Source organism: Chrysemys picta, chromosome 1 (assembly GCF_011386835.1).
Source record: "Chrysemys picta bellii isolate R12L10 chromosome 1, ASM1138683v2, whole genome shotgun sequence".
NCBI lineage: Eukaryota > Metazoa > Chordata > Testudines > Emydidae > Chrysemys > Chrysemys picta.
In genome coordinates this window covers 31879062-31898984 of record NC_088791.1, presented here as the reverse complement: position 1 = coordinate 31898984, position 19923 = coordinate 31879062, and the positions used below count along the sequence as shown (strand labels likewise).

At 42.4% G+C, this 19923-nt stretch overlaps 2 protein-coding genes across 6 annotated transcripts in view; one reads left to right on the top strand and one right to left on the bottom strand.

The window, feature by feature from the left end:
• CELSR1 (cadherin EGF LAG seven-pass G-type receptor 1) overlaps positions 1-19923 on the top strand; it is a 281721-nt gene that overhangs the window by 153864 nt on the left and 107934 nt on the right. For all 5 annotated transcript variants that reach the window (XM_008178984.4, XM_065554674.1, XM_042848648.2 and 2 more), the window contains 2 exons: positions 14394-14616; positions 19358-19473. In XM_008178984.4, coding sequence (XP_008177206.3) covers positions 14394-14616; positions 19358-19473 — 339 coding nt within the window. The remainder of the gene's footprint in view (positions 1-14393; positions 14617-19357; positions 19474-19923) is intronic.
• On the bottom strand, positions 2715-4843 carry LOC135983770 (uncharacterized). Its single transcript, XM_065597075.1, has 2 exons — positions 3922-4843; positions 2715-3300 (listed from the first exon to the last, which is right to left on the bottom strand). Exons 1-2 carry the CDS (start codon positions 4457-4459, stop codon positions 2837-2839), a joined length of 1002 nt encoding a protein of 333 aa, XP_065453147.1. The 5' UTR covers positions 4460-4843; the 3' UTR covers positions 2715-2836.

The window sequence follows — 19923 nt, the reverse complement described above, 5'->3', positions numbered from 1 at the left end:
TGTGACATACAAAACAAGTTCAGTCAAGAAGACAAGTTAGACTTTTATTTTCTTAGCAAAGTGAGGGTATGTCTACACTACGAAATTAGGTCGAATTAATAGAAGCCGGTTTTATAGAAATCGGTTGTATACAGCCGATTGTGTGTGTCCCCACATAAAATGCTCTAAGTACTCTAGTCGGCGGACCGCGTCCACAGTACCGAGGCTAGCGTCGACTTCCGGAGCATTGCACTATGGGTAGCTATCCCACAGTTCCTGCAGTCTCCGCCGCCCATTGGAATTCTGGGTTGAGATCCCAATGCCCGGATGATGCAAAACAGTGTCACGTGAGGTTCTGGGTACATGTCATCAGGCCCCTCCCCCTCCGTCAGAGCAACGGCAGACAATAGATTCGCGCCTTTTTACCTGGGTTACCTGTGCAGACAACATACCACGGCAAGCATGGAGCCCGCTCAGCTCACCGTCACCATATGTCATCTGGCTGCCGGCAGACGTGGGACTGCATTGCTAGACAGCAGCAGCTGCTAACTGCCTTTTGGCGGTAGACGGTGTAGCATGACTAATAGCCGTGGGGCTGGCAGCCGTAGGGCTGCATTGCACCAGCCCCTTGCCTTTTGGTAGAAGATGGTATATTATGACTGGTATCCGTCGTTGTCGTACTGCAGTGGCTGTCAATCATGGGCACCTGGGCAGACATGCTACTGTCTCGATGATGATGGCTATCAGTCGTAGTATGCTATTTTCTGCCAATTGCCCAGTATTGTCTGCTAAGCACCCAGAAGAGGCCGAGGGCGATCTTGGTGCTGGCAGACGTGGGGCTGGCAGACGTGGGGCTGCATTGCTACACAGCAGCAGCCCCTTGCCTTTTGGTAGAAGATGGTATATTACGACTGGTATCCATCGTCGTCGTACTGCAGAGGCTATCAGTCATGCTGCACCGTCGGCTGCCAGCTTAAGATGTAAAAAATAGATTTGTTCTGTATTCATTTGCTTCCCCTCCCTCCGTGAAATCAACGGCCTGCTAAACCCAGGGTTTTCAGTTTAATCTTTGGGAGGACCATTCTGTGTGACAGTTGTTTGTGTTTCTCCCTGATGCACAGCAATCTTTCTTGATTTTAATTCCCTGTACCTGTACGCCATGTCGTCACTCGGCCCTCCCGCCCTCCCTCCCTCCTTCTCCTGGTCCGTCAGATACTAGTTTCGCACCTTTTTTCAGACCAGGCGCCATAGCTAGCACTGGGATCATGGAGCCCGCTCAGATCACCGCGGCAATTATGAGCACTATGAACACCACGCGCATTGTCCTGGAGTATATGCAGAGCCAGGACATGCCAAGGTGAAACCCGGACCAGCCGAGGAGGCGATTGCAGCGCAGCGAAGAGAGTGATGAGGAAATTGACATGGACATAGACCTCTCACAAGGCACAGGCCCCGGTAATGTGGAAATCATGGTGTTACTGGGGCAGGTTCATGGCGTGGAACGCCGATTCTGGGCCCGGGAAACAAGCACAGACTGGTGGGACCGCATCGTGCTGCAGGTGTGGGACGATTCCCAGTGGCTGCGAAACTTTCGCATGCGTAAGGGCACTTTCATGGAACTTTGTGACTTGCTTTCCCCTGCCCTGAAGCGCCAGAATACCAAGATGAGAGCAGCCCTTACAGTTGAGAAGCGAGTGGCGATAGCCCTGTGGAAGCTTGCAACGCCAGACAGCTACCGGTCAGTCGGGAATCAATTTGGAGTGGGCAAATCTACGGTGGGGGCTGCTGTGATCCAAGTTGCCAGGGCAATGAAAGACCTGGTGATATCAAGGGTAGTGACTCTGGGCAACGTGCAGGCAATAGTGGATGGTTTTGCTGAAATGGGATTCCCAAACTGTGGTGGGGCCATAGACGGAATCCATATCCCTATCTTGGCACCGGAGCACCAAGCTACCGAGTACATAAACCGCAAGGGGTACTTTTCAATGCTGCTGCAAGCCCTGGTGGATCACAAGGGACGTTTCACCAACATCAACGTGGGATGGCCGGGAAAGGTACATGATGCTCGCGTCTTCAGGCACTCTGGTGTGTTTCGAAAGCTGGAGGAAGGGATTTTCTTCCCGGACCAGAAAGTAACCGTTGGGGATGTTGAAATGCCTATCGTGATCCTTGGTGCCTACCCCTTAATGCCATGGCTCATGAAGCCGTACACAGGCAGCCTGGACAGGAGTCAGGACCTGTTCAACTATAGGCTGAGCAAGTGCCGAATGGTGGTGGAATGTGCATTTGGACGTTTAAAAGCACGCTGGCGCAGCTTACTGACTCGCTCAGACCTCAGCGAAAAGAATATCCCCATTGTTATTGCTGCTTGCTGTGCGCTCCACAATATCTGTGAGAGTAAGGGGGAGACATTTATGGCGGGGTGGGAGGTTGAGGCAACTCGCCTGGCCGCTGATTACGTGCAGCCAGACACCAGGGCGGTTAGAGGAGCACAGCAGGGCGCGGTGCGCATCAGAGAAGCTTTGAAAACGAGTTTTGTGACTGGCCAGGCTACGGTGTGAAACTTCTGTTTGTTTCTCCTTGATGAACCCTCCAACCCCCCCCCCCCCACCTGGTTCACTCTACTTCCCTGAAAACCAACCACCCCACCCTCCCCTCCCCACTTCGAGCACTGCTTGCAGAGAAAATAAAGTCATTGTTATTTCACATTCATGCATTCTTTTTTAATTCCTCACACAAGTAGGGGGATAATTGCCAAGGTAGCCTGGGATGGGTGGGGGAGGAGGGATGGAAAAGGACACACTGCATTTTAAAACTTTAACTCTTATTGAAGGCCAGCCTTCTGATGCTTGGGCAATCATCTGGGGTGGAGTGACTGGGTGGCTGGAGGCCCCCCCCACCGTGTTCTTGGGCGTCTGGGTGAGGAGGCTATGGAATTTGGGGAGGAGGGCTGTTGGTTACACAGGGGCTGTAGCGGCGGTCTCTGCTCCTGCTGCCTTTCCTGCAGTTCAATCATACGCTGGAGCATATCAGGTTGATGCTCCAGCAGACGGAGCATTGACTCTTGCCGTCTGTCTGCAAGCTGACGCCACCTATCATCTTCAGCCCGCCACTTGCTCTTTTCATCCCGCCATTCAGCCCGCCACCTCTCCTCTCGTTCGTATTGTGCTTTTCTCATGTCCGACATTGACTGCCTCCACGCATTCTGCTGTGCTCTATCAGCGTGGGAGGACATCTGGAGCTCCGTGAACATATCGTCCCGCGTCCTCCGTTTTCTCTTTCTAATGTTCACTAGCCTCTGCGAAGGAGAAACATTTGCAGCTGGTGGAGGAGAAGGGAGAGGTGGTTAAAAAAGACACATTTTAGAGAACAATGGGTACACTCTTTCGTTACAAGTAAACCACCCCCCCACACACACACCCGATTCTCTGGGATGATCACTTCACCCCTCCCCCCACCGGGTGGTTAACAGCGGGGAACATTTCTGTTCAGAAGAGCAGGAACGGGCACCTCTGAATGTCCCCTTAATAAAATCACCCCATTTCAACCAGGTGACCGTGAATGATATCACTCTCCTGAGGATAACAAAGAGAGATAAGGAATGGATGTTGTCTGCATGCCAGCAAACACCGGGACCACACGCTGCCATGCTTTGTTATGCAATGATTCCAGACTACGTGCTACTGGCCTGGCGTGGTAAAGTGTCCTACCGTGGCGGACGGGATAAGGCAGCCCTCCCCAGAAACCTTTTGCAAAGGCTTTGGGAGTACGTGAAGGAGAGCTTTCTGGAGATGTCCCTGGAGGATTTCCGCTCCATCCCCATACACGTTAACAGACTTTTCCAGTAGCTGTACTGGTCGCGATTGCCAGGGCAAATTAATCATTAATCATTAAACAAGCTTGCTTTTAAACCATGTGTAATATTTACGAAGGTACACTCACCAGAGGTCTCCTGTGTGCCCTGAGGGTCTTGGGTGAGTTCGGGGGTTACTGGTTCCAGGTCCAGGGTGACAAACATATCCTGGCTGTTGGGGAAACCGGTTTCTCCGCTTCCTTGCTGCTGTGAGCTACCTACAGTACCTCCATCCTCATCTTCCTCGTTCCCCGAACCCTCTTCCCTGTGTGTTTCTCCATTGACGGAGTCATAGCACACAGTTGGGGTAGTGGTGGCTGCACCCCCTAGAATGGCATGCAGCTCCGCGTAGAAGCGGCAAGTTTGCGGCTCTGCCCTGGACCTTCCATTTGCTTCTCTGGCTTTGTGGTAGGCTTGCCGTAGCTCCTTAATTTTCACACAGCACTGCTGTGTGTCCCTGTTATGGCCTCGGTCCTTCATGGCCTTGGAGACCTTTTCTAATACTTTGCCATTTCTTTTACTGCTACGGAGTTCAGCTAGCACTGATTCATCTCCCCATATGGCGAGCAGATCCCGTACCTCCCGTTCGGTCCATGCTGGAGCTCTTTTGCGATCCTGGGACTCCATCACGGTTACCTGTGCTGATGAGCTCTGCGTGGTCACCTGTGCTCTCCACGCTGAGCAAACAGGAAATGAAATTCAAACGTTCGCGGGTCTTTTCCTGTCTACCTGGTCAGTGCATCTGAGTTGAGAGTGCTGTCCAGAGTGGTCACAATGAAGCACTGTGGGATAGCTCCCGGAGGCCAATAACGTCAAATTCCGTCCACACTACCCCAATTCCGACCCGCAAAGGCCGATTTTATCGCTAATCCCCTCGTCGAAGGTGGTGTAAAGAAACCGGTTTAAAGGGCCCTTTAAGTCAAAAGAAAGGGCTTCGTCGTGTGAACGTGTCCAGGCTTAATTCGATTTAACGCTGCTAAAGTCAACCTAAACCCGTAGTGTAGACCAGGCCTGAGGAATGACAGGATCTATCTGAAGCGGAGCTGGTGTGGGATCAGCCTGCAGAGGCTCATTAATCACAATTTTAAGAGAATTCTCCCAACCGATCAATGAGAAAGAGTCCATAAACTCCCAATCTGCAAACTTCTACCTTTCCTCTTATTTTCTAGTAAATCCATTTTGACCTCCATAGTATTGTTTACTTCTGTTAGACTGTGATTAAGACATGGTTACCTTTACCGCCATCTCTAATCCCTCCATTTTCACCTCAGTGTGGTTACCTTTGAGCCAAGCTTTTCACATTTCTTAGCAAACTTTATTTTTCCTGAAATGTACCATAATCACAGCAATTCATAATCTCATTGGGTCAAGTCCTGCAGTCCTTAGTCAGGCAAAGACCCTATTGAAGTATTAGGGTAACTCCACTGAAGTAAATGGAATCACTGTGGATTTAATTGAAAACAGGTTAGCCTAAGGTATTTTCTTTCTGTGGCTTCTGATACTCTTTCTCGTGTTAATAGTACCTGACTGCAAAAATATCCTGAATTACTTCACAGGGGCTGTCATAAACGTACAGCTAAGGGTAGCATAAAATCCCTCCTAAGTAGCTGTACTGAATTGCCTTACCTATAAGGGGTTAATCAGTTCAATTAACCTAGTTGGCACCTGACCAGAAGAACCAATGTTTGTGCTCTCTATGTTTGTTCCCTCTCAGGACAAAGAGAGAGACCAGGGCAGGAAAAAACATCTCCTAAAAACATACATGAAATAAGCATCTAAGATTACAAAAATTGTAAGTAAAGCAAGGAAATGAGTTAGATTATTTTTTGTTTTAGCTTGTGAATTTTCCCTATGCTAAGAGTGAGTTTTATTTCTGTTTTTGTAACTTTGAAGCTAAGCCTACAGGGGAATCCTCTGTGTTTTAAATCTTTTTATTACCCTGTAAAGTTACCTTCCATCCTGATTTTACAGAGGTGCTTCTTTTACTTTTTTCTTTATAATAAAGTTCTTCTTTTAAGAACCTGATTGATTTTCAGTGTCCTAAAAACCAAGAGGGTTGGTTTGTGCTCACATTGTAACTAATTGGTTAGTATGTTATTCTCAAGCCTCCCCAGGAAAGGGGGTGAAGGAGCTTGGGGGGATATTTTGGAGAAATAGGGACTTCAAGTGGTCCATTTCCAGAATTTTTGTCTAAATCACTTGGTGGTGGCAGCAATACCATCCAAGGACAAGGAAAGGATTTGTGCCTTGGCAAAGTTTTTAACCTAAGCTGGTAGAAATAAGTTTAGGGGGTCTTTCATGAGGGTCCCCACATCTGTACCTCAGAGTGGGGAGGGAACCCTGACAGGGGCTATTTGTGGAGTACAGCTCTATTCAACAGGAGTAATAGTATCAGGATCTGTACCTAACTATTCAGCCACATAATGGCACATTCTGTGAAACCAATCATCTATTTAGAAATTAGTACATAGTACTGCAAAGCTTTATCAAGCTAAACTGCATGTCTTTATATGGCTGCTGTTCTGTCATTATTAGTTTAAATATTATTTGCTGAGCCCATGAAAAGGTGACAAATAGTGCTTTGATGTTTATAATCTAAGGGCCCAATCCTGCCAATAACATTACTCAAGTATGTAGTCCAGTACATCTACCCAATGCTGCTTATATAAATAAAATATCTTACTGGCCTAAGTAGTTACAGGATCAAGCACAAGAATAGCAGACAGGATGCACTGAGAAGCCCAGAAGAATCAATAATTTGTACCTCTGAAGTGTGTGGGATTGATCCAATGCCCATTGGAATCAGTTGGAAGACTGCCATTGACAGCAGATGGGCTTTGGATCAGGCCCTGTGTGTAATTTGGCTCATTTCCAGGCAGTGCAGAAGGGAGTGAGTCTTTAGAGGAACTTGAACGTGGAGGTAGTGAACTGGGATGAGGACTACATTGCATGTGCAGAAGGTACTGTGGGAAAAAGCACAAGAGACAGATGTGAAAGTGTGAGCTGAATGGGTATAAAGGTGACATAGCTGGCAGAGCGGTAGTTGTATCGCACAATTCATCCTTCACTATTCAGGGTTTTACTGCTGGTTATGTCCACTAGTACAATGATCTTAGATCCAGAGATATCATTATGAGGAAAGAGAGTACAGCCCTAGGTAGAATTTTAATTTTTTTTATGCTAAATCTGTTTCCCAAAATGATCCTTAGTAAGTTTGTTCTCAGCTCTAATTGTAAAGAGCGCCAAAACCAAACAAGAGCTGAGACAGGTTCAAACCAAACACTGAAACTGAACATCTCACACTTTCAGAAAGTTTGGATCAAGTCTCAACTTTGTGGATCAGCCCAGTCTCGGTGGGGGCTGAGAAGGGGGAAAAGGTGGTCAGCTTCTGATTTAAATCTGGAATAATTGATCAACTTCAATGAGTTATTCTGGATTTACTCCAGTGTAACTGAGATGAGAATCAATCCCAAAGTAGTTTATATCCATGGCAATCTTAAAAAAAAAAAAGAGAGAGAGAGAGGGCGGTTTCTTGATATATGGGGTTAAAGCCTGGCCCCAAGGAAGGCAGTGAGAGTTTTGCCATTGACTTCTGTGGGGCCAGGATTTTACCCATAGACGATAGAGGAGACACAGTTGTGTGTGTGTGTGTGTGTGTGTGTGTGTGTGTGTGTGTTTCCTTTTGTTATTCCTGGCTTTCACATTCACAAGTCCTCAGACAGTGTCAGCACTCCAGAATCCATCCTCTTCTTCATCCCAGAGGACTGACGGGGTCACTTTCTCTGCTTCACTGCTGTATGATTTTTTTTTAAATAAAGTTGGAAGAAAGATTTTTGCAATGTTTTAATTTGTATATGAAACATACCCAGAGCTAGTGCAAAATTCTCCAGTCTACACTGAGAGCTAGATTCATGCCTGGTGGAGTCAGTGAAGTCATGAATTTGGCTCTGTGTATCTCATGTCAACAGACATAAATTTGCCTCCAGGTATCTCTTATCCCCAGTACAGCTCTCTGATGCATGTTCTGCACTACTCCTGTATATGAAATGAGTGGAGAATATAAACTAGATACCTGCGGAGTAGATTGGAAAGGAAAAATTTCCTTTTACAGGTTGCACATCAAATACTCTTTGTTCATTTTGTTGGACATGGTCTTACTTGCCTCTGCAAAGAGCGTCACTCACTTCTAAACAGGTATCAACAAGATTGGAACTGCTAGAACAGTCAGTTTCCTTGCTTACTGTAACTGTATACCACCAGCTCCTTGTAGTGGCTATTCACTCAGTCTATCAATGTTTAACTTGGAGGCCTGATGAGATTCTAATGGAATCCTAGTCTTTTTTAGTGTTATATAGAACTTTAAGAGTCCTGCTTTAGAGATTTTGTTGCTTGGTTATCTCTCCCCTGAGTGTTCATGTTACTTAGGCTTTCTGCCAACCAATACAAAGTTCAGAAGGAGTGAAAACTTCACATTAATGAAGTAGATTTTAAAAATGGATATTTATTGCTCTGGGGGGATTTCCCCCTTTTATTTTTATGGTTGCTTTGTTTGTTGTATCGATTGTTTCAGTACCATCACCAGAGCCATTTTTCAGTTATATTTGTTAGAGGAGGAAGAGGGATTTTTTTGTATAATGTTTAAGATGTAAAGGAGATTTGCACACAAATGGTTGGTTGTCCTTCAAGAAAACTGGTCATGGGGGATTGCTTTTTAAAAGAATTTTGCTGCCCTATTCCTTGTTGTTTCTCCTTTCCATTAAAATACTGAAAGAATGTATTTCTTCTCAGACCTGCAATTGCAGTCCACTTACCAAACTGCCTGTAGCTCAGGTGAAGCAGTTACAGATACTGAGTGAAAAAATTAATATGTATCCATAGCATAATGAAAAAGAAAAACTGAAAAAAGCAATTCAGTGCAGACCTGCTGGTTTGTGCTAACTCTTGTTTAACATGGTATTTCCAGTTAAAACAGTCATAGAATGATACAGTATTCTGAGGTATCTGAAGTATCTGATTTAAGCTTTTAGAATACTTCCTTATTTTTTTTCAATGTCATTAAATTGTTGTTTCTAGAAAAGTAGCTGACTTTATGCTTTGTCATTGTAAAATCAAGTTAACTAAGCAAATCCGGAGCTTTTCTGCAAAGACTCGTTCGTTGATTCAAATTACTATGCAGTTTGATAATCAAAAGCTAATGTTTCTGCTTACAATTTATTTGCAATTATGGGTTTATTTCTCCATGCTTTGTTTCTTTTAATTTTTACCATCATCATTATTATTTGTTTCTTTAAATCCTTTAACACCTATCATATCTTACAGAGAGATCGATCTGGTAAGACAATCAGTAATTATTTGATTTGGTTATAGAGTGGAACCCTTCAGTAGGAGATCAAATAAAAGCACTTTGACTAGGCAGTGAGATTTCCTTCTCTGTTTTCTCTTCTGCTTGTTATTATACCATTCCCATTGCCACATATCAGAATACTTTATTGTATTAACACACATGAAAAATTCTTTTAAATTTTATCAGAAAATATATTTATTATGCGTTGAAGAATCATAGAAATGTAGGGCTGTAAGGGACCTCGAGAGGTCATCAAGTCCAGCCCCCTGCTCTGAGGACCTATTCCAGTATTTAACTATCCTTATAGTTAGAAAGCTTTTTGTAATATTTAACCTAAATCTCTCTTGCTGCAGATTAAGCCCATTGCTTCTGGTACTACCTTCGGTGGACATGGAGAACAATTGATCACTGTCCTCTTTATATCAGCCCTTCACATATTTGAAGACTATCAGGTTCCCCCCTCAATCTTCTTTTCTCAGGACTAAATATGCCAGTTTTTTTTATAACTGCTCCTCATAGGTCAGGTTTTCTAAACCTATTATCATTTTTGTTGCTCTTCTCTGGACTCTGTCAAGTTTGTCCACATCTTTCCTAAATTGTTGCACCCAGAATTGGACACAGTACTGCATCTGAGGCCTCACCAGTGCCAAGTAGAGCAGAACAATTACCTCCGATGTCTGACATACAACACACCTGTTAATACATCCCAGAATGATATTGGACTTTTTTGCAACTACATCACACTAACTGTATTTAATTTGTGATACATTTTAGCCCCCCACATCTTTTTCAACAGTACTACCACCTAGCCATTTAGTCCCCATTTTGTAGTTATGCATTTGTTCCAAAGTGAAGTACTTTTCACTTGTGTTTATTGAATTTCATCTTGTTGATTTCAAACCAGTTCTCTAAGGGTATGTTTACACTGAAATTAGACACCCATGTCTGGCCCATGCCAACTGACTCGGGCTTGCTCAGCTCAGGCTAAGGGCTGTTTAATTGCACTCTAGATGTTTGGGCTTTGGCTGGAACTGGGTTCTAGGACCCTGCGAAGTGGGAGGATCCCAGAGCTCAGGCTGCAGCTCAAGCCTGAACATGTACACTGCGTTAAACAGCTCCGTGAGCCCTAGCTCCATGAGCCCGAGTCAGCTGACATGGGCCAGCCCTGGGTATCTAATTGCAGTGTAGACATACCCTAAATGGTCATGGTTGTTTTTGAATTCTAATCCTGCCCTCCAGTGTGCTAGCAGCCTCTTCCAGTTTGGTGTCATTTGCAAATTTTATAAGCATACTTTCCACTCCATTATCCAAGTCATTAAGGAAAATATTGAATAGTACCAGACCCAGGACTGACCGCTGCAGGACCCCTCTAGATACCCCCTTCCACTCTCCCAGTTTGACAGTGAACCATTAACAACTATTCTTTGAATAGGTCTTTCAACCACTTTGCACCCATCTTGCAGAAATTTCATCTAGACCACATTTCCCTAGTTTGCTTATAAGAATGTCATGTGGGACTGTGTCAAAAGTCTTATTAAAATCAAGATATATCATATGTATTGCTTTCTCCCATCCACTAGGCCAGTTACTCTGTCAAAGAAGGAAATTAGGTTGATTTGGCTTTATTTGTTCTTAACAAATACATTCTGACTATTCCGCATAACCCTATAATCCTGTAGGTGTTTACAAATTGATTGACTTATAGTTGACTGGTTGCTGGCTCTTATTAAAGATTTCTCAAAGTCCAAAAGTCTGCATGAGGCATGATAGCCACACATAAAGCAGAATTATCCAAAGATGCACACTCTAGGTTTCATTGTGGAAAAAGACTCTGTTACATGTTATGAGGACTAAAGAACACTGTAGCATTACATCTCCTGCCTGGATTTCACGGAGCTGTGATACATAAGAAGTATGTTCAGGGAGTCCCCAAATACCAACACTATAGGAAATATTAAATTACTTGAATAGAGAAAAGGTTGCTAGTTACAGTCGGGGGTAGATTGGCTGAGTCATAAACCAGACGATTAAGCTATACGCACAGGTTGCGGCAGCCGTTCTTCATTGCAGTGCAGATCCCCTAGTTCTCTCATCACCACTGCAGATCCCCAATTTCAGACAAGATCACCCTTTCTCTTGTTTATTAAATGGTTTTATATTTGTCTGCTATAAACAGGAATTATACTTGTATCTAAATTAGCAGTCTACTGTGTCTATGCACTCTTTCTGCATAGAAGAATAAGGAAGGATTAATGAATGCAGCCTTAGAGTCTTATATTATGAGAACCCTCTGTATTGCCATGGTATTCCAACAGCATTTCAGAATGGAAACAATCCTCCCTGTTTGTATCATGTCTGTTTGTGTTCAGCTCTGTGCCTTGTTTGCTTTTGTCAAGTGTATCGTTCTCTTTTCAGCAGGCCTTGAGGTTTCCACTCCATTTGGAGTTGGAGATTTATATCGTTAAATATCCTACTCCTTTAAAATGGGGCAAGCCCATGCTTAGCCTTTTATGTAGAAAATGTGTCATTCTAATTCTTGAAGAGGGGTGAGTTGTCCTTGGGTAGGTCTACACAGATTGCAGAAGTGAGCCTCCCTGCCTAGGTCTACAGACTTGGGTAAGCGGGGCTCCCGCTAGTGCCCTAAAAATAGCTCTGCGGACAGTGGTTTCAAGTTGCAGCTCAGGCTGGAGCTTGGGCTCTGATTGTTGGGGTGGAGAGGGAGCCTGTGGTTATAAAGCTACTCACCAGTAAATGCATTCCTTAATGTCTTCTTAGTAAACTTGTTTGTCTGATTATTTTGTTCCTTCATATTCAGCACCGCACCTGAGTATACAGATTTATAGTAATTTCTTATGAGGGAACCATGTTGTGTATCACTGTAATCTACCTGACCTCCTTGCTTGGCTAATGCTGGGTATCCATTCAGATAATCCTGTCTGAATTGGTGTCCACAGCTGGTAGTGGAAAATAGAAGGGATTTTTCAAGGGCTTGTTTCAGAATTCTAATAATAACTTGATAAAATGAGAGTTTAGGAACTTGGGCCCTGCTTCAGACAAGCACATGCTTGAAGTTAAGCTCTAGCTTAAATGCTTTCCTCAGAAGTGATGCTTTTCTGAATTGGGGCCTTGATTTTTATCTTCTGGTTGAGGGATTGTGGCTTTTGCTGTTTCTAGATTTGTGTGAAAGATTCCTTTTTAGGGTTTTACCTGGACAGTCTGGTTTTTGGCTTTTGTGTCTGGGCGCCATTTCGGGTTGCCAGGTGCCCAGTTTTCAACTGGAAAGTCCGATCGAAAAGGGGACCTGTCAGCATTTGGTCAGATGTACTGACCTGACACCAAAAGTCCGGTTACCCCGGGGTGAGGAGAGGTGCCAGGTCATTAACCCGTGCCCGCCCCTGCTCAGCCAGGGCCACCTCCTACTTGTAGGCAAGCTCTTGTCAGGCTGCAGCAGCTCCCATCCCAGCCCCGGGGCAGAAGGAGAGAGGTGGAGACAATCCAGTAAGTGGCGAGGGCAAGGGGGGAAGAGGAGGAAGCGACAGGGCTGGGGTCTTGGGGGAAGATGCGGAGTATAATTCCAATTTATACAGATATTTGGCAACCCTGGAACAGAGTTGTTTGGTTAGATCTAGCATGCCTCGCAATAGGTACTTTTTAAGATACCAACTTTCTGATTGTTTCCAAGCAGACGCCTATAGATATCACACAGCTGCCTAAAACAGGTAACTTTTATTATAATCAGCAATATAGGCACTGACTGAGCTAAATTCAGATCTGATGATGTAGGGTGTACTGGAGCTGTACCCTCTTATACAGGTCTGAATTTGACTTGCTGAGTGATAATGGTATACTTGTTATGCTACTGTGTTTTGTATGTGTGAGAGACATAGTTCCTTAAATATTGTTTTGAATTCTTTAGGAATGCGCTTACGAAGTTTTTATATAGACCTGTGACTAGTATTTATGCAAATATTATAGTGTTGGAAACTTCTTTCTTCAGTTGGGTTGTGCCACACAGCTTTGCTCTACGTTTAGTTATCTGGCACTGTTTCTGGGATTAATTTAATTATATAAACCCACTTTCGTTTTTATGAACACTTTTTACATGCAGGATCCGGGTAGATATAATCAAGCATAACAACGGCAGTTACCTCACAACCCACATTCTGATAGACAAATTTTAAACAATTAACACAGAGAGAGAACTAGTTTTCTGTAAAACAGTTAATTCTGCAGCAGCCTTTGCGTCAGCCTCTGCAGATTTTGTATGGTGTAAAGGGGCTCAAGAATGTCTCCTACAGACCTTGTAAACTGCAAACTCACTAAGCATTTTTGAAAATCTTGACCAAATTTTAATGCATGTGCAAAAGTCATTAGGGCTAAGGTTGTGTGTACAAACTTACCTTTGCTATTTCCTGAATTTTGAGAGTTTAAGATTATCAAAAATCTTAATATAGGGTTGGAGTGGGGGTTGGTATGGAATAAAATTACAGCATTTGAGGATAAAAAATTTGTAAATCAGTATACATGTCTCTTAACAACTGAATGACTTGACTGTATAGTTGTTTGGAAAGCGAAGTAAATGTCGGTAGGACACTCTGGAAAAAAAAAAATGAAAGCACTATGCATGTCACCTATATCCTGCCCATTCTTTATATAAATGCACACACTTTAAAAATACTATATTCCTGGCTCAGTTGTACTTAGTCAGTGACACCTGCAGTAAAACTGAATTCCATTAAAGGGGAAATGCAACACTTATCTATTTACACCATTCACAGTCGGGAGTGAACATTTGATCCTGCGTGGTTGAAAACAATATCAAATGCTGGAACCATTGACACATTTTTTAGCTGACAGGAAGTATTCAGGTTTTTACATGATAATGTCACCTTCTTCCTGGTATATATTTACCACCAGTTCTGAAAGCAGCCTAGAAATCTAAAAATTGGAGCCAGCATTGTGAAGTATTTGAAAAAGAAACACTATCCTAAACTATGCAGAGAATTAAAATTTGAGAAACAGTGCGGCATGTACATACACTCTGTTGCAATTACAACTACTTAACTTGATGTACAGACATTTAAAAACACGTTAGCTTTTTTTTTTTTTTTAAGCTATAATAACTGATCTCCTTCACTGGTATCTCTGGCAATTTGTTGTTTAGTTGGAATCTAGCGCCAAGTGTTTCCTACTGATCTTTGTTTCTCCTTCTTCCAGGCGAGTATTGCGAAGTGAATGCCCGCTCTGGCCGCTGCATACCTGGAGTATGTAAAAACGGAGGAACCTGTGTTAATCTGCTGGTAGGAGGTTTCAAATGCGAGTGTCCCCCAGGAGAGTACGAGAGACCTTACTGTGAGATGACAACAAGAAGTTTCCCTCCACAGTCATTTGTCACCTTCAAAGGGTTAAGACAGCGCTTCCATTTCACTGTTTCCCTCATGTAAGTTGGTTTCTCTTCTGTCTTGATAAGAAAGGATTCAGTCCAAATCTCTCCTTGATTTGGATTTAGGGCCAAATGTTGTTGTATATTTGTAGCCCCCAGAGTTAAATATGTGTGAAAGTGGTTACTGTGGGAAGTCTGCCATCAACTTCTATGGGAGCAGAATTAGAATCATGCTTCTTGAGATTATTATTAATTATGTTATTATGGTATTGTCCAAAAGGTAGCCAGGAGTGGGGCCCCATTTTGCTCGGCACTGTACGAACACAGAGCAGGTAGATGGTTCCTGCCCCGAAGGGCACAGTTGGGCCAGCAGGAGACACTGTGCCTGGAGAGAGGAAATGTGGGATTCTGCTGGAGGAGGGCATATTCAATTTGCATCTGGCAGAGGCTGGCGAGGAGATGGACTAAAACAGCATGTCCCACAACTGGCCTGGCCATGCCTCTACCCAACCAGTGCTGCCCACTTTTGAGTCTGTGCTGATCACCAGTGGGGCACCCTGCAGAGTTGCGGTTGCTGGCTCCCTCTACCACCCTCTGCTGCTCCTGGCACTCCTACAAAGAGGGTTGTATAGCACAGGGACAGATGCAGCTGCATAAAACTCATTGCTTCCTTAAGCTAAATTAACTTTATTGCATAGCCCCTGCAGACTTTAAGCAGGGAGGTGATGGCATCTCTGCTACCAGACCACCTTCTCCTGCCCTAATCACTGTCTCCATGTGTATGAATGCACACGCTCACCCAAGGATCTCTGTGAGCTCCAAAGATTGGAAGAATGATTCTTTGGAGGTAGATTTTACCATGATTTAGCTGGCCAAGGGTTGACTTTGGCGGAGTCAAGGTAAAATGTGCTAAGCTGCGTCTACACCAGTGAAAGGATTGGGGTTACCTAATATGGATAAAAACAACAACAAGAAGCTAACTTTGGGTGTTTGCTTAGATTAGAAAAAGAGGTCCGGGTTAGCTATTGAGTTAGCTAACATCAATCACTTTACTTAGTCTAAGAAAACCCTCAAAGTTAGCTTATTCTTGTTATACACTCAAGCATAGCTTGCTGCTTCTTTGCAGAATGTTTCCATTTTACTCTTGATCTTGCCTTAACACTACAGTGGTCACATTTTTTGTGTGTGGAGTCTTGAAACCATGGTTAAATCAAAGCATGCAATTACAATAAATATAACTTATCAAGGTTAGTATGGAAGGTTGTGAAAACTGTGAAGAATATATAGAATGGCTTTTGCATTGATTCTGATCAAAATTAGATCTCAAAACCAAATAGGAAGGTTTTCAAGCGTCAACTCTGCTAGACAAGAGAAAGCTGAGGGGGAAAAAAAAGGCTTGGAACTGTCAGATTTACATGAAATGCAAAGGGAGTGTTGGAGGCAGGCTGCCAGCTCAGCTCTTGTACTACCAGAGAATTGTTCCAGCAGCGCATGGTGTCATTTTACAGGCTTCTCAAAGTGTGGTGTGTGAAACTGTTCTGCTGCAGGTTAGAATGGCTCACAGTCACCTTGTGGGACTTACTGAGAAACAGCAAACCGTAAGGCTTAGCATCATAGTTTTCACACCAGGCAGCCACTTCAAAATCTTTAAAAACTCCATAGGCATATTTGGTGCTGAATTAAATACACCTCTACCCCGATATAATGCGATCTGATATAACACGAATTCAGATATAACGCGGTAAAGCAGTGCTCCAGGGGGGCGGGGCTGCGCACTCCGGCGGATCAAAGCAAGTTCGATATAACGCGGTTTCACCTATAACGCGGTAAGATTTTTTGGCTCCCAAGGACAGCGTTATATTGGGGTAGAGGTGCCATTAGCTTCATGGCATTGCACAGGATGTAAATTAGCACAGAATTTGTCCCTATATGGGTCAGGATGACAAACTATATGGGCTTTTAGATTTTATGCTGAGTATTTTCTTGCCCCTTATTCTCCTCCAGCGCAGGAGGGAAACATTACTTCAGGATAATCAAGAAGTAGAAGTTTGGCTAGACAAAGGATTTGCCTTTACATATTTTTTGATTTGTGAATATTCCTATTATCTCAGGGTCCTCCAGCACCACTTTCCGCCACGAGGTCAAAGAGTGGGAGGTTTGTCTAGTTCATTCTCATGACTAAAATGGGATTTTAAAAATAATCCATATGTTCACTGACTATGTTACAAGCTAATGAGGCATTCTGAGCATTTAAATGGTTTGGAACCTATAAATTATACTCACCATATGTTCTTACAGAAGGGAAAAGGAAAGAGAACAAGTAGTCAGATGCTTATTTACCATATACCCTATTTCTGCATGCTAAATCTCACTGTTATTTTGGGACATTTATCAGACGTGCCCCACCTCCTCTCCATCTCTCCTCTCTCCCAAGAGTTCTTAGTCATTCAGCCCCACTTAAAGGGAATTGTCAACTGATTTTTTAAAAAATATTTATTTCAAACAATTCCAGTCTCTGATAAAGCACTCTGTAAGTAGTACGTCCTGAAATTAAAACAAAGAACCAAAACCTTCCCTTTAAAAAAAATTCTGCTCCCCAGCTGATGTGTATATACAGCTCTTTGCAGCAAAGAGAGCTAAAGCAAGAACACCAAATTACTAGTGCATGAGACAGGAAGTTCAATTGACCATCAACAGAACAGTGAAACTGAATTTATACAAAGTGTTGTTAAATGCACAAGGTAAACAAACTGAAAAGAATAGAAAAAATATATATTTTACCCATGTTCAGTTATAGTACTCTTATTAGAATCTGTTAGTCTTTAAGGTGCCACCAGACTCCTGGTTGTTTTTGTAGATACAGACTAACACGGCTACCCCCTGATACTCTTATTAGTAGTTTCTAGTAACATTTTTAGACAGAAATATGAAGTTGACACTGTTATCCAACTAACTAATCACTTCTGCTCTCTTTTCTTTAGATATATTCTGTTTAGAGATGGTTGAAATTGTTTTCATGGAACAGTTTTCTCTCAAAAAGTACAGTTCAGTCAAAATTGAAACATTTCATAGGAATATGCCAGTTTTGATGTATTTTCTACAGGACTTTTATTATCTCATTTTGATAGTATTGAAACATTTCATTTCAATGTTATCATTTTGGGGGAGAGAGATAGCTCAGTAGTTTGAGCATTGGCCTGCTAAACCCAGGGTTATGAGTTCAATCATTGAGAGGGCCATTTAGGGATCTGGGGCAAAATCAGTACTTGGTCCTGCTAGTAAAGGCAGGGGACTGGATTCAATGACTTTTCAGGGTCCCTTCCAATTCTATGAGATAGGTATATCTCTATATATTATTATTATATTTTATTTAATTTCTAATTCTGTATTATAGTACAATATTAATTTCAATGCTACACTCATATATAAAATATAATATTTAATAGGTGAATATAATGCACATGTTTAAAAAAAATAAAACTATAAAATCAAAATGACACATTTTACCTTAACAAAATGACACATTTCAGTTGCCCCAATCCAAATTTTTTGAAATTTTGTTTCATGAGAAACTTCAGAATTTCAGTTTTCCGTTCTGATTTGGAACAGTTTTGTCCCCTGAAATATCAGATTTTCCCACAGAATGGAAATTCTGGTTTCCAGCCAGCTCTGATTCTGGCATCTGTTTCTTTAGGGAGAACATATGGTAAGTATAACCTATATGTCTTGTTAAGAATTAAACTATGATCTGGAAAATGAAGATGCCAGGACACAGTGCTCTGAAATACCTGCCTCTTCCGAATTCTCTAGAGTCAGGATTCAGAAGATTGTGGTCATTTTATTCCATAAGAGCCCCACTAATTGGTGCCACATTTCATGCTCTATGGTAGAGGCCATTTCTTCTTTCCATGGAACAGAGCTTTGAATTCAAATTTGTCTTCCATAGACTTATAAGACAAGTGTGTTATTTTGGAACACCCCAAACTTTTAGGTCACAAAGCTTTCTAGAGGTTGATGATACAGAATCAATGCAGACTACTACTGTTTAGAATTGTAAAAACTTCCGATGACTTCAGTTTTTCTTCACACATTAAAATTAGTTATAGATATAGATAAATTTAAAGAATTTGATAATGAGCCATACCCAAATTTTAAAGGAGCTGCAGAGGCCAAAACTAGGCTTTTCTAAAACTAGGGCTATCAGTTATTTCCTAGCACAAAAGCGGAAACTCCTCCTGCTTCTGGAGCATAAAATTCTTGAGATTAGAGAACATTAAATTAAAAATGAAGAAAAACCCAACTCATTTAATGGAATCATCAAGATGCGTGAATTTGTCTTACTCCCAATTGACTTGACTGGTGCAGGATCAAGCCCTGATTAACCATGTGACATTATTAATGTGAGTCTTGTCTTTCCCCTCCTCGACTCTTTTTCATCTATGTATGACCCTCACTGCATCATTTTGAATTTAGGCTGTAGCATTTCACACTTTCGGACGCTCAACAAAAAATAATAACTCAGTCCATTCTGACCACTGGAAGGTCCTCTCTTGCTGACTCCTGTAGACATCAAAATAATATGTACTACTAATTATCTTAATTTTATTATTTGCTGGCGAAAGGGGTAACAAAGGAGAATGAATTTTAAGACAGATGCGTTATGCAGTTACAGTGCTGTATTCTGTCTTGAGATCATGGTGACTGGTAGCTTTTATGTCATCTATTTTCAGAGTGGCTGGATTGTATGTTCTTCACTTTGTAGATAATTAAATATGAAATTTGTGTCTGCATGTTACAGGTTTGCAACCAGAGAAAGGAATGCTCTGCTCCTCTACAACGGACGTTTTAATGAGAAACATGACTTTATTGCTCTTGAGATCATTGAAGAACAGATCCAACTAACATTCTCTGCAGGTAAGGTGTTCCTTGCCCATTTAGTTTGATACTTTTATATGTAAATACTAGCAATAACTTTACAGAGAAGAGAACATCTCACTGCATTTTGAAATGAACCTCGTTAAAGATTTTATGTGGTTTCCTAGATTGATTCATAGATCACAAATTAAATATTTTAATTAAGTTTAAAACTTTACCAAGTTATTGCTCTTTTATACAAATGATTAACATTGCACTATTGTATTGTATAACAGTTCATTTACCCAGATCTTTTTACTTTCTTTGCTTGTATTCTTTATTTTTTATTTTTGTGGTTTGGATTCAGCAGCTCTTTCATCATCAACCGTTACAACATAGGGCATTTATCAAACCATTTTAACTACAGAACAACACACCGAGGGCATGATCCACATCCCACTGAAGTCCATTGAAAAACTCCTCTTGGTTTCAATGGGAATAGAATTGGGC

What these genes read in the sequence shown, in the direction of transcription:
- LOC135983770 (XM_065597075.1), bottom strand. Translation starts at nt 4,459, where the DNA reads ATGGAGTCCCAGGATCGCAAAAGAGCTCCAGCATGGACCGAACGGGAG. An exon ending in GGGCACACAGGAGACCTCTG is followed by an intron (nt 3,301 to 3,921) that starts GTGAGTGTACCT and finishes CTCCTCCACCAG; the next exon opens with CTGCAAATGTTTCTCCTTCG.